At 46.5% G+C, this 17,988-nt stretch overlaps 1 protein-coding gene across 1 annotated transcript in view; it reads left to right on the top strand.

Annotated features, from left to right (window-relative positions):
* Positions 1-3,400: 3,400 nt before the first annotated feature.
* The window catches only part of CTSC (cathepsin C), a 41,441-nt gene continuing 26,853 nt past the window's right edge, over positions 3,401-17,988 (top strand). Inside the window, exons 1-2 of the mRNA XM_084842557.1 lie at positions 3,401-3,696; positions 8,391-8,536. Coding sequence (XP_084698683.1) covers positions 3,516-3,696; positions 8,391-8,536 — 327 coding nt within the window. The 5' untranslated portion in view covers positions 3,401-3,515. The remainder of the gene's footprint in view (positions 3,697-8,390; positions 8,537-17,988) is intronic.

The raw sequence follows: 17,988 nt of genomic DNA, 5'->3' as shown, positions 1-17,988 counted from the left end.
GAGCAGAGAGAGAAATGCCATGGAGCTTCCCTCTTGGCTCCCATCCCATCCTGCTGCTGCCGCCGCCGCCGCCGCCACCACCACCACCACCATTGCACACAATGGCAGCTCGTCAGAGCAGCAGGAGGCTGCTCAGTTATCAGGCAGCTCGTGCACCCCAATGGATCGTCCTGCACACACACACACACCGGGTACGTGCACCCCACTTTGGAGACCACTGCTCTAGCTTCTTGTCCTCTCCTTTCCATTAACACCACCTCTCCTTTCCACTAACACCACTAACACCTCTTCTTTCCACTAACACCACTAACACCACCTCTCTCACAATGAGCACAGACTCCCTTCCTCCCTCCCTCCTCTTCCTCCTCCTCCTCTCCCCTTCCCCCCTCCCTCCTCTTCCTCCTCCTCCTCCTCTGTGTGATCTTTCAGAAGGTGATACATTTTGGAGACAGCCTGTCTCAGCTGCTCAGAAGGCATAAGAAGAGCTCTGAATATACGAGGCAGACTGAGGCACCTCATAGATGACCTGCTTTGGTTCGGGGCACCTCGGTGCTGTTCTGATCTGCAAGATGAGGCACCTCCTAATCAGCCCACTTCACCTCGTTATTTGGGCTTCAGACCAAAGCAGTGCACAGCCCTAGTAAGAATGACTGAGACAATGTCTTTGAACTGTTGGTGATGAAGCCTTTCCTGCTTTTCTCTTTTAAACCCCGCAGTCACAGTATACTCACCATTAAGGTATCTGAGCATCAGGGAAATTGTATCATCTTTCTCTAGCCTTTTAATGAATACTTATGGATGAAATCCAAGTAAGTAGCTTATACTGTGCCAAAGCCACTATTCCTAATAAGATCAGCTTTGAATAACCAAGTGGTGAGTGCGATTTGGTGAATGTGGCTCAGCCTCGGATGGGGGCTGTCTCCCAGGCTATTCCTGGCCCCAATTCAAAGTGCTGCTTTTGACCTTTAAAGCCATTCACAGCTTATGATGATGATAGCTTTCTCCATATGCACTTACCTGTACATTAAGATCTTCAGTGCAGGGCCTCCTGTAGGAAGCCCCACCACCACCTTCTTAAGTGAGACAGGATGCAATCCTATGCATGTTTAGACAGAAAAAAAGGCCTACAACTCCCAGCTTGGCTGGCTGGGGAACACTGGGAGTTGTAGGACTTTTTTTGTCTAAACTTGCTTAGGATTGTGCCCACAGGTGGCTAGGAGAGAAGAGCCTTCTTGGTGGTAGCGCCCCAGTTGTGAAACACTCTCCCTAGTGAGCATCACCTGGAGGCGGCTTTATTGTCCTTTTGGTGCCAGGCAAACACCTCTTCATTTTCCCAAGCTTTTTAAGAAGGACTTCTAATCCTGATCACTGTTTCCTGCTGCTTTGTGGCTTTTAGCTTAATTTCTTTTTTCTCCCTCTATCTTTTTTTAATATTTATATTTTAGTTGTGTTCTTTTTTGTGCAAACCACCTCGGGAATACAATTTGAAGGGTGCTATAAGCAATAGCTTAAATAAATAAATGAGGAGAGCAAAGCGGCCTGCAAATAATATGTGAGCACGCTTACTAAAGAGTAAACCCTGTTGAAACTAGTGAGACTGACTCCAGTCCTGACGGCCCAAAAAACCTTACTTTATAAATGTGTGTGTAGCACCCACCATTTTCATCCATATATATATATATGTTGGTGTGAATCAGCACAACAGCAAAACAACAAGGATTGACTGTGGATGCAGTCAGCCTTAGGGCGCAATCCTATGCAGAAAGGCGGACGCCTCCGAACTCGGAGGCGACCGCCTATCCAATGCAGGGCAGGAGAAGCATGGAGGGGATCATTCTCTTCGCGCTCCTCCTGTCCTGCAGGTTTGGCTAGACAGCCACTTTCAGCTGTCTAGCCGCAGGAGGGCAGAGCAGAGGAGGACGCTGCCATAGGACACATAGGATGTGTTGTACAGGCATTTCCGCCCTCCCCGCCTGGGAACGTCCCCCAGAACGCCCCATTTTGGCCGCTCTGCACTCCTCTTGTGAGCATGGGGTTTGTCCACGCTGCCTGAGAGGCAGCGCAGAAGGGGGGAAGGTCTGTCCTCCAAGAACTGACCTCAGAGCGCGGGCTCCAAGCTCGGTTCCCAGAAGACAAGATATCCTATGGCCGTCTAGCCACTGACTAGCGGCCGTAGGATTACTCCCTCCATGTAAAAATATGTAAGAAAGATAGATTATTATTATTATTATTATTATTAAATGTATTAATCGCCCATCTGGCTGGTCACCCAGCCACTCTGGGCGATGTACAACATACAATAAAACAGTTTAAAACAATAAAATTCTACAGTAAAAACATTTGCTAAAATACCCTAACCCACCCCAAATGCCTGCCTGAACAACCACGTTTTTAATGCACGACGGAAGCTCATTAAAGAGGGGGCATGGCAGAGTTCCCTAGGGAGGGAGTTCCACAGCGTGGGGGCCACCACAGAAAAGGCCCTCTCCCTCGTCCCCACCAGTCTAGCTGTCCTGGCTGATGGGACAGAGAGAAGGCCATCCGAGGCTGATCTTGTTAAGCGGCCTGTCTGGTGCTGCTGGAGGCACTCCTTAAGATAGAAACACTAACAACGGGGTATTCAAAAAACATATTTAAGCTCAACATTTCAGTTTCCGCCCTCATCAGTAGCTGTGCTGTTAAAACAGATTTAATCTGATTTAATATTAATCTGATTTAACAGCAGAGCTACTGATGAAGGCGGAAGCCGAAACATTTAGCTTAAATATATATTTTTGAATACCCTGTTGTTAGTCTTTTTATGTTTACTCTAGAGTAGGCAGAGGGCGCCGATCCGGATCGGGGACTTAACCTGGGCAGGGAGGACTTTTAAGATCCCAATCGCGCTGCGCCTACACTAGAGTAAAAAAAAAGAGCGCGAGACATAGCCGCTAGACACGCATTTAAGGCGAGGTGTGTGTTTTGGCCCTGAGCAACAGCGTCTAGGGCGGACCTCAAGCGGAAAGAAGCGGATCTTTCCGGGACGAGAGCGGAGCCTTGCAGGGGAAGGAAAGTATAGGAAGTGGAAGCTGGTGGCTCTGATTTAGGTGGGGCTGTGCTTCCATTCTGGGCTTCAGCCAGGACTCTAAAGGAGCTATCCAAGATGCTGAACCCTATCGCTAACATCGATTCAGCACCTTGGATAGCTCCTTTAGAGTCCTGGCTGGTTCTGCGTGAAACCCAGAATGGGTTTACAGCCCCGCCGAAATCGGGGCCACCAGCCTCCACTGGAAGGAAAGCATCGACCGGAGAAGGCGGGGGCGCCGATCCCAATCTCAGCCGCTCGGAGCCGGAGAGGAAGAACCGGCTGCCCTCTTTCACTCGTGACGCGCGGCAGGGGCGGGTCCACCAGGGCCCCGCTGTTCCGGGGGCGATTTAAGCCCGGTGCGAAGGGCTCCCCCCCGCCCCGTCGCTGCTGCTCCGTGCCAGCCAGAAATCGCGGGGCGGGCGATCGTCCTGCGCGCAATTAGGCAGCCATGGGGCGTTTGGCGGGGTGCCTCCCGCCCTTCTTGTTGGTCCTTCTCCAGCTGCAGCTCCGGCTGTGCTCGGCCGACACTCCGGCCAACTGCACGTTTGAAGATCTGGAGGGCACCTGGGTTTTCCAGGTGGGCAGGGGTCGAGGCTTCCCGAACCGGCACATTAACTGCTCGGACGTGGGTAAGTCCAGCGGGCAGAGCGATCCCCCGCCGCGTTTCTCTGCTCACCTGTAGCCCTCACCTGTTGCACTCTTCACTTTTTTTGCTCTTTTTCAATTCAAAACGAAACAAACAAGTTTAACAATGGGTCCCGAGGCCGCCTCCGCCCCCCCCCCCCAGTTTAGAAATCTAACAACCGAATCGGTTCAGTCCTTTATCAGAGCTCAATCCTCGGCATGCTCACTCCCGCAATGTTAACGACGGGTTACTAGTCCCTAGTAAACGTAGGTCGGATTGCAACCTTTAACACACCCACACCCGGTCCACATGTAACAAAAGCCCCATGTAAGAAAAATCTATAGTTGTGGCAATACCTTTGTTAGGACCAGCATGTCACAAAAGATGGTGCAATTTTTCAAATTCTGCAGAACTCTTCATCGCGTTAAGTGGTAAAAAAAGAAGAAAAAAGCAGTGTGTCGGCTGGGAAGAACAGAACTTTTTTCATTCTATTTTCAAACTTTAGGCAAGAGCTAATCTGCTTTGTGTGGGTTTCAAACTGGAGAAAGGTGGGTCATTGGTGTTGGGGGGCAGTAAATAAAGGGAAGAGCTACAATCCAGCCAAAGGTAAGCAAGTTTTAAGTCTCATTGATTGAACACATGGTTAACTTCTTTTTTTCCTACTGAAATCAGTGGGATATAAAAAGTTAGCTTTGGCTGGATTGCAGCCACTTCCCTGCTGGGGCCCTGCTGTTGCAGCCACTGCCAACCTAAGGTCATAAGGACTGCCTTTCTTGATCAGGCCAAAGTCCCATCTAAGCTAGACCTTTTTTCTTTTTGAAACTGGTTAGCCAGATGCCTCCAGAAAGCTCACAAACAGGGTGTGATTGCCCCCTCCCCCCAAATATCGGATATCCGGAGGTATACTGCTTCTCTTCGTAGAGTCTCATTTCTGTCTTGTGATTACTAGCCATATTTTCTCCTTATTTTTACTGTAGCATTATGATCAGTGTACACTGTGATCCAAGAAATCTGCAGCTGGTTTTATTTGTGTATTACAGGTGTAGCAGCTAAACTAATTGCAGGTTTGTTTATTTATTACATTTCTCTATCCCGCAATAGCCAAAGCTCTCTGGGCGGTTCACGACAATTAAAGCTATAAAACATAACACAGTAAAATATAAAAGTTTAAAACTACAGTATGAAATAAAAACCAAAAATAAAAACCCAGCAGCAGTGTAAAGTGTAAAAAGTACAGTGACAGCTTTCTTGGGCTCCAAGATCACCGCAGACAGTGACTGTAGGCATGAAATTAAAAGATGCTTCCTCCTTGGGAGGAAAGCTATGGCAAACCTAGACAGCATAGTAAGAAGCAGAGACATCACCTTGCCGACAAAGGTTCGTATAATCAAAGCTATGGTTTTCCCAGTAGCAACGTATAGCTGTGAGAGCTGGAGTATAAGGAAGGCTGAGCGCCGAAGAACTGATGCTTTCGAACTCTAGTGGTGCTGGAGAAGACTCTTACAAGTCCCCTGGACTGCAAGGAGGTCAAATCAGTCCATCCTAAAGAAAATCAACCCTGAGTGCTCATTGGAAGGACAGATACTGAAGCTCAAATATTTTGGCCACCTAATGTGAAGAGAAAACTCCCTGGAAACGACCCTGATGCTGGGAAAGATTGAAGGCCAAAGGAGAAGGGGATGACAGAGGATGAAATGGCTAGATAGTATCACCGATGCAATGAATATAAACTTGAGCACGCTCTGGGAGAGAGCGGATGACAGGAAGGCCTGGCGTGCTATGGTCCATGGGGTCACAAAGAGTCGGACACGACTGAATGACTGAACAAACAGCTTTAAAACAGAAACTGAAACTGGTTCCCAGTACTTGCATGCTTTGCTGGCGAGCATACGTTTGTACTGTGATGGCCCCGCTCCTCCTCCTCCTCCTGTGGTGGTTCCCCACTCCCTCCAGATTAGAATCTTCAAGGTGGTCTGCAAGTCACACCTTCTAAAGTGGGAGCAGAACTGGCTTTGTATTTTTGTAGGCCCTCTTGGCCAAGAGGCTGTTGATGGATCCTTCTAGTCCTAATTTGATCCAGACATGTGGTGGGAGTGGAGAGACAAAGGCAGTTCTTGCTTGGGAACATAAAATGCTTTGTTTTCATGCTGTGTAGCTCCAGCCAGACTTGAAAACATTTGAGATTAAGGGGAAGGGCTTCCCAGAGAATATCTCTTTCTTCTAGGTAATATTTACAGCTCTATATAGGGCAGCCACTAATGCATCACCAAAAAGGAGGATTTGCATAAAATTTGTATATGCTAATGTATATGTAGAGGTGCAAGTTTAGAAATAATTATTATAATTTAAATTGAAATACAGTACATCTCACCGTAGGGTATAAGATCGTGACCAGGTGACCTGTGTGCCTTGCTCAGTCTGCTGTCCAGGTGCTGTTGATGGGCAACTTCAAAGCCTAGCTCCTCCTTCAGATGGAGGAGGATTATCTTTATAATGGACTTGAACCAGACAGCCCTCAGAGCAGCTTTCCTCCACCTGGTGGCCCCTGGATGTTTGGACTTCATTTTCCACTAACCCCAGCCAGCAAGCCCAATGGTCAGGAATGCTGGGGGTTGCAGCCCCAGGCGCCTGGAGGGCACAAGGCTGGGGAAGGCTGAAATAGAGGATGTCTTCGAACGGAGGACCATCCTCTGTAAAAGAGGGCACCTGGCCGCCCTAGATCTTTGTGGATTGCACCAAAGCTTCCCACTGCTAACGTGCATGAGAGATCCAAGCAAACATGTGCATGCTAATATGGAATTTCTTGGTGGAGATGAATGCTGAGACCCTTCAACAGTCCCTGGAGGCAAAACGCCCCCCCGCCCCACTGCTGACATTGGCTGTGAGTAGCAGGCCCCCTGCTCCTCATGCCAAGTGCGTGTCTTCAGTGCTGGGAGGAAAGCATACCCTTCATATGCTCAGAGGCTCTGTTACTGTTTCATGTCTTCAGTGCTAAGCTGCGGCTCTGAGAAACCCTAAAAACATGGGAAATGGGACAAGACAGAACAGCACGGGGGGCGGGGGGCTGTTACACACATGGAGAGGACCATGGTTCAGTAGCAGAGCACCTTATTCGCATGCAGAAGGCCCCACATTTGGTCTCTCTTGCGCATGCACAGAGGGAGCTGTTTCAGGCACAGGAGTTCTACCAGGAAAAAAAACTTGGCAGCACTAGTCAGCCTGGGTGGCAGCTTGATTGGACAGGAAGCTCTGGCATGGGCTGGTCCATGAAGTCACGAAGAGTCGGAAGCGACTGAATGAATAAACAACAAAAATACAAGAAATTTCAGGGGATGGGAAGAAACTAGACTCGTGTGGCCTAACGGGCAGAATGTAAGTGCTGGAGAGAGGAGGGAAGCTGTGTGTTTCCATTTCTACTTCCTGCTTGCTCTTGTTTGCACAGGGTGGATTTCCCTATAAATTGGATTGCTTGGTCCCTGTGTCTGCTCCAATCTGGGGCAGCTTGGCTCAGTTGGGAGATTTTGTCTTAATAACAGCAGTGCTGCTCACTGAACACTATTTGTCTCTCATGGTGTTGTGTGCTTGGTCTGAAATGCAAAGGAGGAAGTAGATAGAACGCAAGCCAAATTGCCAAATAGGGATTTATGTGGGCTGGGGAATGGTGGTTTCGTTTAGGGAACTGTGATTTTCCTCCATCTTCTTTTATGTTCTCTTCAAACGTCAGCACTTCGCATTTTACTCCTGATCACGAGTTCAGAAGATCAAGCCAGAAAGAGCAGGCAAAGCAATTTCCCCAACACGAGACTCTCACGTGATGGTAGTCAGCAAGTTATTCTTGTCAAAGAAAACCACCCAATTTCTTGTAAAACAAAACCTGCATCCTTAAGTATGGCTGGGTCAGAGCTACTGTATATCCCATGTGTATGTAGGGCAGAGTGGCTTGGGGAAGACAGGATGAGTATGGGTTAAAATCCAGGAGGAGGATAGTCTGGAATATACAGTGTATGTAGTTACTACAGTTCTTTTCCCAGCTTGCTACAGCAACATAATGCTCAGTTAGTGAAAATAATTGAGCTGGGAAAAAGTGCAGAAAAGGGCAACTAAAATCATCAAGGGGCTGGAGCATCTCCCCTATGAGAGATGGTTACAACAGCTGGGATTGTTTAGATTGGAAGAAAAGGAGGGTAAAGGGGAGACATGATAGAGGTCTACAACATTATGCATGGTGTGAAGAAAGTGTATCGGGAGACCTTTTTCTCCTCCTCTCAAAATACTAGGACCCAGTGGGGCCATCCTATAAAGCTGATTAGTGGGAGATTCGGGACAGAGAAAAGGAAGGACTCCTTCACTGAGTGCATCGTTAAACTATGGAATTCACTACCACAGGAAGTAGTGATAGCCACCAGTTTGGATGGCTTTAAAAGTTAGGCAAATTCCTTGAGGAGGAAGCCATCAATGGCTACTGGTTTTGATGGCTATGTGCTACCTCCAGTATCAGAGGTAGTGAGGCTATGTACACCAGTTGCTGGGGAACATGGGCGGGAGGGTGCTGTTGTGCTCATGCCCTGCCTGTGGGTTCCTGGTCGACAGCTGGTTGGCCACTGGGTGAACAGAAATGTGGACTAGATGGACCCTTGCTCTGATCCAGCATGGCTCTTCTTCTGTTCTTATGAAATCCTCCTTGCTGTTTCTGTTCAGGTCCCGTGGAGAAAGAATTCGTTGTCAGCCTTCAGAAACTCGATGTTGCTCAGGACGCTCAAGGGCGCTATGGCTTCTTCACAATAATTTACAACCAAGGCTTTGAGGTTGTGCTGAACAACTACAAGTGGTTTGCGTTTTTTAAGGTAAAACTGCTCCCCCCGCCCGACTCACCTGGTTTTCTGCATCATCCCCCCCCCCATGTTGGAATTAAAATGTAGCTTCTGGATTGAAATTCTTGCTGAACAGTTCTGGCAAAATCATTTTTCCCAACTGCTTGAATAATAGAAGATGTCTCTGTCAGTTGTATTTGAAGAGTTGAGCGGAGGAGCAATTGATGCTTAATCGTCTTAAAATATTTATTTATTCATTTTAAAAATTAAAGCAAGCAATCAGGAAATGATGCATAAATAATTGGTGCTTAATCTTTAAGGTTTTTCAGGGCTAACTTCATTAGCCATTAGTAGGAATAATAAATTGCATGCCAAGAATTGTCACTCTGTGTTGTTGGCTTCAACAGTGGCAGCTGATACAAACTTAAAGCAGCCTTCCCCAACCTGGTGCCCTGCAAGTGTTGTGGACTACAACTCCTATAATCCCTGACTAACTCCCATAATCCCAGACTGTTTGTTTGTGACACTTCTGTACTGCTAAATATAATAAAGTCCCTCAGTGGTTCACAACATTGTGACTATTGGCCATGCTGGGCTGGAGCTGATGGGAGTTATAGTCCAAAATATCTGGAGGGCACCTGGTTGGGGAAGGCTGACCTAGGGTATTGGCAAAATTCCTCTCTTTGTGATTGGTGGGAGCATGGGGGAGGGAAGGCTCATGCTGCAAAGACTCCTGGGGGATGAAGGAAGTCTCTCTACAGAGACGCACTGCACTCCTCAGTCAGCAAGGGTCGGGCCATTCAGTCTCAGAGGTGGCTGGCCAGTTTTTCACTCGCTGTAACTGTCACTGAGTGCAGTGCTTTATTATCATCACTTGTTTAGGATGAAGTAAAGGGATATCTTCAGGGACCCTCTTATGCATGGGGTTAAACCTGTTGCCTGACCCCAGCCATGAAGAATCAAGCCATCCAGAGTTCTGTGTCTTGGCCATGCTAGAGTATGCTGGAAAGCTGGAAGAGTCTCCTAGGAACATTGGCAGCTACTATGCACTGAGTCAAATCATCAGTCCATCTGACTCAATATCGTCTACACTCGCTGGCAGTGATTCTCCAGGGTTTCAGGCAGGATTCATTCCCAGTCCTACTGGGAGATGTTGGGGAATGAACCTGGGGCCTTCTGTGTGCAAAGCTGGCGCTCAGCTTACTGAGCTATGGTCCCTCCCTCAGTGTTTAGACGAGGTTTTCTGTATGTGTTTCTTCCTTCCGAGATTCACTTGCAGTGGTGCAGCTAGGGCTGGACTTAGAGCAGCAGGGGTGAGGGAAGCTGGGCAGCAGAAGCCCACACTGTTTTATTCCTGTAGCCTTCCTGCTGCTATGATTTAAGTGAGGTTAAAATGCAAAAATGCAATGCTCAGGAGATTATAAATAAACAAACAAATAAGACTTGGCAACATTTTGTTCTTGTAACGAAACAGGAATGTACTCTATGATTCTATGGACAGCCATCTGTCTGGGATGCTCTGACTTGGATTCCTGCATTGAGCAGGGGGTTGGACTCGATGGTCTTGTAGGCCCCTTCCAACCCTACTATTCTATGATTCTATGATTGATTCTAGAAGCACTTGTAAAGCAGGCCATGGCAGTGGGCATGGGAAGAGAAATGTTAGTTGCACGGCCATCTGAGAGACGCTGCAGTGTAGTGGCCAGAGTGCTGGACTGGGACTCAGGAGATCCAAGTCCCCACTTGGCCTTGAAGCTCACTGTGTGTGTGTGTGTGTGGGGGGGTGTCTGTGAATCATGTTGCAAGCTTGGAAACGTACAGACTTTGACCCCAGTTTGTCCCAGTCTGGGGTCAGACTTTGACCTCAGTTTGCATCCGAGTCCCTGTTTGGTCCAGAAGGTGCAACCTGGGCAAATCTTAATCAAAAATGAACTGAAACGAATTTCTCATACATCTCTGCTCGAGACGGAAAGACCTGGCAAAAGTAAGGAGAAAAGTGCTACCTTAAAAATGTCAATAAGAATGCAAGATCTGTGTCTCACAGGATATTATGTGAGAAACATCAATGAAGGTATGGTAGGGTCAGTTGTCTGCCTACTTTGTTTTGTTAACCTGCTCAGCTGACTTCATGTAAAAGTTCTACAGATTTGTCACACTTATTTATAACTATCACGATCTTACTATGCTAATAGCACCATGTAAGTATAGGTATTGGGGTAGCTGTTCAAACCCTTTAAGCATGGGTTTCATTGACAGTTACCCAGTGTTTCAGAATGGAGTGTTTATTTGGGGAACAATGAAAACAACTTCGCAGTAAACTGAAGCCTTGATGAATGGGAGTTTGTAGGCCTTGTAAGCCCCTTCCAACCCTACTAGTCTATGAATGTGGTTAGAGTTTGTAAGTCACCCCCACACCCAGAGCTATAGACTCTGATCTCTCCACCCTCTTCCAACTATCAACTGACCACATTCTTGCCACCGCCCCAACAGTCACTTTGTGCTCCCTCCAGCTCTCTCCTCCTGCTGGCTTTAACATTCAGTTCTCATGGGGGAAGATAACCTCGTGCCCTCCAGATGTTTTGGACTACAGCTCCCGCGATCCCTGTAGTGGTTAGAGTCTTGGGCTAGGATGACCCTGATTATAGTCCCCCACTCTGCCGTGGAGTTCACAGACTGACCTTCGGCCAGTCACTGACTCTTGGCCTAATGTACCTCACAGGGTTGCTGTGAGGATAAAATGGAGAGGAGAAGGATTGTGTATGCTGCCTTTGAGGAAAGGAAGGGTATAAATGTTATGGGAGATAAGTATATTGATATTTACCAAAGTTTGGTTTAAACAAAATTAGGGGCTTTTCTAAATGGAAAGCCTCCGGCTAATTAAAAAGAGGAAGTAGTGACTCTGAGAACAAGAAACATAGAAAAGAGGAAACTAGGAGAGTACAGTTGCTAACTTCTTTGGAATGATGTGTCATCATGCAGTTAAGATCGAAGAACATAAATATAGACAGAGTGCAGTTCTCCTGATATGGACATTCTTGATGTTTTTTGGTGAACAAAGGTCTGTGGGAGAGAGTAATGAACAAGTCACACAAAATGGGATTTAGGAATAAATATGAAGAGATGTGATCAAAAGAGTACAGTAGCCAATCACATCACATAATCATGTTCAAGTATAAAACTATAATAGTAAGTGGAAGAAACTGAGTGGGGTGGCTCCTAGCTCCAACCCAGAAAACTGGGTTGATAATGTTTGCAGTCTGCTTTGCCTTGTTTTCCTTTCCTGTTTGAAACGTCGTCAGTGAGTACCATGGTATCATTTTCTTTCCATAATTGTCTTAAATAGATTTGCTTTTTGTTAATAAACGTTTGAAAATGCAACCTATGAGCATCTGTTTCTAAAGTAACTGTTCTGTCTAGGCATGAGTCAGTGCTCCTTAACATCAGGAGCCAGCGTGGTGTAGTGGCTAGACTGTTGGACTGGGAGTCAGGACATCCGGGTTCAAGTTCCCACTTGACCCATGGAAGCTCACTGGGCCAGTCACAGACTCTCAGCCCAGCCCACCTCACAGGGTTGTTGTTGTGAAGATAAAATGGAGGAGGAGAAGGATTAGGTATGCCGCCTTGGGTTCCTTAAGGAGGAAAAAAGGCGGGATATAAATGTGGTAATTAATTAATCTACCTAAAGCTCTCTAAGAGCACAATCCTATGCATGTTTAGATAGAAAAAGCCCTACAATTCCAAGCATTCCCCAGCCAGCTATGCTGGCTGGGGGATGCTGGGAGTTGTAGGACTTTTTTCTGTCTAAACGTGCATAGGATTGCACCTTAAGCCAGATATAGACAGGAAGTAATGGTCTGTCACTAGTAGGCAGGGAGTTTGCTTAATTAGATTTCTTGTCCTTAAATTTAACTCTTACAATATAACAAATAAGTAATAAATAAACCCCAAACGTGGTTAGCTGTGTAGCATTATATACATTATTGCCTCTCCGGTGTGGCTTGGAAGTATTCGACCCCCACTGTGGAGGGTCAACCCAAGTGAATGGGTTGGTTATGATCTGTTCCTGACGGTATTTCTGGGAGACATGGCAACAACCAAGTCCGTCCAGTGTACGTGGGGGTAGCAGGTTACAAAGGCAGATATCTCAGTTGGTGGCAACGGCCTGGTAGACCCCACAACAGATGCGTCCCTCTCACCTCCATCTCAGGGGTTGTCTCTCCTACACCAATTTTAGTACAAACATTCTTGTTGCTAATATGCAGCGGCCATTGCAAACATATTCTAATTTCCACCTGTCGGTCTCATCTCTGGCCACCGACAACTTAATTCTCAGAAATGTTCTGCTTTGGCTATACATTTGTTAACCAGTTTGCTGTCATGGTGACAAGGCCAAGGAAGCCTGTGTGTGTGTGTGTGTGTGCGCGCGCGCATGTCTGTGAACACATGTAGTGTGGAAGATTAATTTATTCTTATTAATTTATTCTTCAGTAGCAAGCCTGGGATGAAGAAGATTTTAGGACGGGGTGGGCAACATGTGGCCTGCGCCACCCCTTTCCCCACCCCAATTAAAAAAACACCATCTTCAAGGGGAAAATTGGAAAGTTTTGCTATCGCTGTGGATTCCCTGGAGGAGTGGAGATGACTTCGCGGAGGGGCAGAGATCTGTGTCGGGACTCGTAATAAGCATGAAGCAGCCTCCGATATCCAATTAGTTCAAGGGTCAAATTGTGCTCAATTTTGTTTTTGTCCTGCTGGGACATATTAGCCTGCATCTGAGACGTGTTGGGTTGTGCCTAGGAATAGCCTGGCACATGGATGGATCTGTGCCACCCAGTGTTAGTCGACACACAGTCTTGTATCTGGTATCCCACAAGGGACAAGTCATGACCTTTCTTACTAGGGGACATTGTGCCCCCTTCCCCACCCACAGGTTAAAAGTGGAGTGACATTTCAGGTTACACTCAGAAATATGTTTTGTTTTTTCTCATTAGCTTCCAGAACAAACGAGTAGGTATTCTTCGGGCAGGATAGCCCAGTTAGGCTGCAATCCTATATACCAGGGGTGGGGGAGCTTGTGGCCCTCTAGGTGTTGCTGGACTACATGTCCCATAAACCCCAGCCAGCATGGTCAATGGGTAGTGGGAGTTTTAGTCCAGCAACATCTGGGGGGCACAAGTTCCATACACACCTGGAAGTAAGTCCCATTGAACTCAATGGGACTTACTTGTGAGTAGACATATTGCTTCCTGCCCTCCCTTTTGTCCAGGCAGTCAGAGATGGGACAGTTTCTGAGCAGTGGTGGTGCTTCAGGGATTTCCCCATCAGCTGTAGCACAAGTTCTGTGCTTACTCTTTTTCCTCAGGATGATAAAGCAATGTTCATATATTTGCAGAGAAAGGAAGCAATCAATGCTATATAGTGCCTGGCTTTTTCAAGGCGAGTGATGGATGCATCCACTATGGTGGCTTAATATTTCCAAACTCATTTCAACCTGTCTTATGGCGTGCAGTTTGGGAATTTCTGAACCAGGTTATGTTCTGTACAGCTGTTGGACTCTACAGCTGTAGTTCTGTACAGTTAAGGCAACACCTTGAGATGCATAGACAAGCTATTTTGCTTTGAACCTCTAATAGTTGGTGACTAACAGTGTTTTCACATGATTTTGGTGTTGTGTATGAATGCCTGAAGATATGGTAGCTATTGCTGTGATTGTTCAAGGGAATGTCTATCCAGTGTAGTGATGCCAGGTTGCTAGTTTGCGTACTTAACGTCTGAGTTAAGGCTAGGGCAAGCTTTTCCAACAACTGAATTATATTGGATCTTCCCAGACCTGTGCTTAATGGCTGATCTGTACAATTCTTTAAGCACCAGTTCTCTAAGCATCCCTTTTAATGGATGGGATTAATGCAGCCTTATAATGTTATAAGAACACATTTAGTGCATGTCAGTGCAGAATTTACTGGCCTCCAGGTTTATTTCTTAAATTTATAAGTGAAAGGGCAGAAAGCAGTTGCAAAGAAAATAAGCTGTAGCAGCCTTCCCCAAATTGATGTGTTGGACTATAGCAGCCTTCCTCAAATGTGTTGGACTACAACTCCCAAATGGTTTGGGGCCAGGTTACCTGAAGGTTTGTCTCCTTCCACATATATCTGCCCAGACCCTAAAATCATTCTCAGAAGCCCTTCTCAGGGGGCCTGCTCCGAATGAGGTGAGGTCTTTTCAGTGGTGGCACCCCCGTTGTGGAATGCCCTCCCCAGAGAAGCTTGCCTGGAACCTACATTGTGATCTCTTCGGTGCCAGGTGGAAACCCTTTTTTCTTTTCCCAGGTGTTTTTTAGTCCTTTAGTTTTAAAAAAAAAATTCTGTTAGTGCATTTCTAGATTTTTGTGCTGCTGATGGTTTTATCTTGGTTTTTCCTTTGGTTTTATGTTTAAAGTTATGGTTTTTATACTACTTACTGCTATGTTGCTGTATTTTATTATTTTACGTTTGTTTTGTAAACCACCCAGAGAGCTTCAGCATATGGGTGGTAAAGAAATGTAATAACTAATAAATATCGAGCACCAAAATGGTTAACTTTAGCTCGCAAACAAGTTACATTTAAGGATTGTAGCAGTACAGAGCAGTTTGCTGCCAAATTTTGACGGCAAACAGGCAGTTTGGGCTCAGGGGCTCAGGCACCCTGCAGACTGCGGCCCATGGTGGGGTGCAGGTGGTGAAAATGGCCCCCGGACCTCCAGAGGTTGCCTACCCCTGCTTTAGAAGGAGCCTCCATGCATAAGTTTGGAAATGCACTTAATTGTGGATCCCCATATCATGGTCAGGGTGTTTTGTCTTAATTTTTGCCTCTTTGGGAATTGTTAAATCCATCTGAAGCTGCATGTAATCTATTACTTCCCTTACAACAGCATTCCCCAACCTGCCCCCCCCAGATGTTGGACTACAACTCCCATAATTGCCAGGGGATGATGGGACTAGAAGGCCAACAAATCGGGGTGGCGGCGGTTGGGGAAGGCTGCCTTTAAATACAAACTGGGATCTGGATAGAGCTCTGTGGTCGAAACTGCACACTTGGATTCTGACGCGGCTGTTCCTTTTGTTAAGCGTCTCTCTCAGTGAGCCAAGAAAACCGACACTTGCTGTAGCCATTCAGCTGTTTTACGCTTGCTGTGCCGTTTAATAAGTAAATTCCTGCTCGCTGCTGACAGTTTCCAGGACAAGTGCAAACTGCTCTTTGAGAGAGCAATCATCCACCATCACTGGTGCGCAGGTCTCCTTTAAAGGTGCACTGTGCCAGTTGCAGAAGCGTTTGGACACGTCTGGGATTCGATTTCATCAAGAGTACCTGAAAGCTGCTGGAGTGCCAAGTGACCATGAAGGTCAAGCTGGTGGAAACACTGCCTTGACTCTTCCAGCCAAAGGTTGCTGCTGCCTCATGATACTGTGAGACAGCGGGTATTATACAGCTTAGTGGTTGGGGCTCCATTCACGAAGCCCTTCGACAGCCTTGGGTTGTTCTCGCAGACAGTAGATGAGGTCATGGTGCCTGTTTCCTGAGTGCGCTGCCTGCTTCAGGGTTCAGGTGGGGGCTCTCAAGGTCAAATGCTCCTTCATGTAAGAACAATTACCAGCATAGAGAAAACTACCATGTAGAAGACTTTTTCCCCGACAGTTGCTTTTCTAAATGCAGAGGAGGGGAGCTTTTGTATGGTCAAAAGTTCCAGTCTAGACTTTGGCACTGATATGCTAACTTTCTAGGTACAGGAAACATTTTGAATGGAGAAGCATTCACTCATGTGATGTGCCCCCTACCCTGCTTGTAGTCTCAAATGCTACAGTCCAGAAATAGCTTTACCGCCTCACTTGCCATTTGAGAGAACTAGGCCTCAGAAGAGTGTGACCTAGCAACAGCTCAGGCCTCACTTGTGTTTCCAAAAACATAGGCCAGACTTCCTGATGTTCTCCAGATGTGCTGGACTGCAACTCCCATAATTCCCAGCCAACATGGCCAATAGCCATGAAGGCTAGGAATTATGGGAGTTGCAGTCCAGCAATTCTGGAAGGGTGGCAGCTTTGGAAAGGCTGCCCTGGGTTTATGTACACTTCTTTAGCTTGAGAGTAATTCAGGCAGAAATGTATTCAGCTTTTTCTGTGGCCGTTGCATTGGGTACCAGTTTGTTTCCACAGGCATAATTCAGGGCGGCCGTTCCCCTGCCACTGCCCCTCTCCCCCAGTAAAACTCTCTTCTGTTTTGTGAATTTGAGAGAGTGCCTTTTCCTTATCTGTTCTTGCTTCCTCCACACTTTTGCCAGTTGAAATCTGCTCAAAAAGCTGCACTTAACTTGAGATGTTTGATAAAGAGCTACTGATTCGGTTTTGAGATTGAGTGTAGGCTTCACATGCTTTTATTCATCTTCATTTCAGCCAGGTTGTTTGTTAAAAAAGTATAAAGGCACAATCCTGTGTATGTTTAGACAGGGAAAAAAAGGCCTACAACTCCTGGCTGGGGCATGCTGGGAATTGCAGGCCTTTTCTTCTGTTTAAACATGCATAGGATTGCGCCCTAAGAGATTAAAAAAATGTAAGAACACTTTAAAATATTCAGTTATTAGAAAATCCATGTTTTGACCAGTTTTAAAGGTCTGATTTATTATCCACCCAGTAGATAAGGAAGCTGTGTCCAAATAACATGGCTTCACTGAGGTTCTTGGTATTGCCAGTCCTGTGGTTTAGCAGGGTGAGGCCTTCCTTTTTTTCTTCTCCTGTCCTGTTTCGCCTTCCCTCAGGCTGCCCTTCTCTCTCTCGTTCTTTGCACTACTAGACTGCTTAGCTGTCCAGTAGCTGTCTTAGCACAGGGGCCTTGGTTTGCCTCTCTGATACAGTGACATGTCTCCTTTGGACTTCATCTTTCCTGCATCTTTGAGGAGGTTGTACAAAGAGGAATGGGCAGTGATCCCTTCTACATAGGATGACCATAACTCCTCCTTTACAGAAGACAGTCGTCTACTTGAAAACCTGTCAGACGACAGTCCTCTGTTTCAAGGGCTGTCCGGTCCAAATCCAGGTTAAAGATAAAGAACTATAAGAAAGGAGAGCTGAAGTTGCCCAGCAGCAGTTAGCCCCTGGACAGCTGAGCAAGCATACAAGTGGGCACCCATTCTTCCACACTATGGCAAGATGTATTGTATAGTACTTATTTCCAAATGTCTCTGTCTATCAGCATATATGTATTTTATACAAATCTGTGTCCTCTTTTGTCCTTTTTGTTTTGGTGATGCATTTCTCCCTATGTGTAAGTGGCCACCCTAGTTCTTCTTGATTCACGTGTATTGTACAAACACGTTATGGTACAAACACGTTATGGTAGAACACTTCAGCCTGAGCATTTGTGGCTATACATTGAACCTTACAGTGGCCACCCCTTGCTTTACAATCTATAAGGGGCAAGACAGTCAGTATTCTGAAGTGTAATTGGTCGGAAACGTG

The sequence above is a fragment of the Heloderma suspectum genome, chromosome 3 (genome assembly GCF_057233095.1).
Source record: "Heloderma suspectum isolate Gila_16-S chromosome 3, 16-S_ref, whole genome shotgun sequence".
NCBI classification, from domain to species: Eukaryota; Metazoa; Chordata; class Lepidosauria; order Squamata; family Helodermatidae; genus Heloderma; species Heloderma suspectum.
Note: the sequence above shows the minus strand (reverse complement) of the source record. Positions and strands in the feature narration are given on the sequence as shown.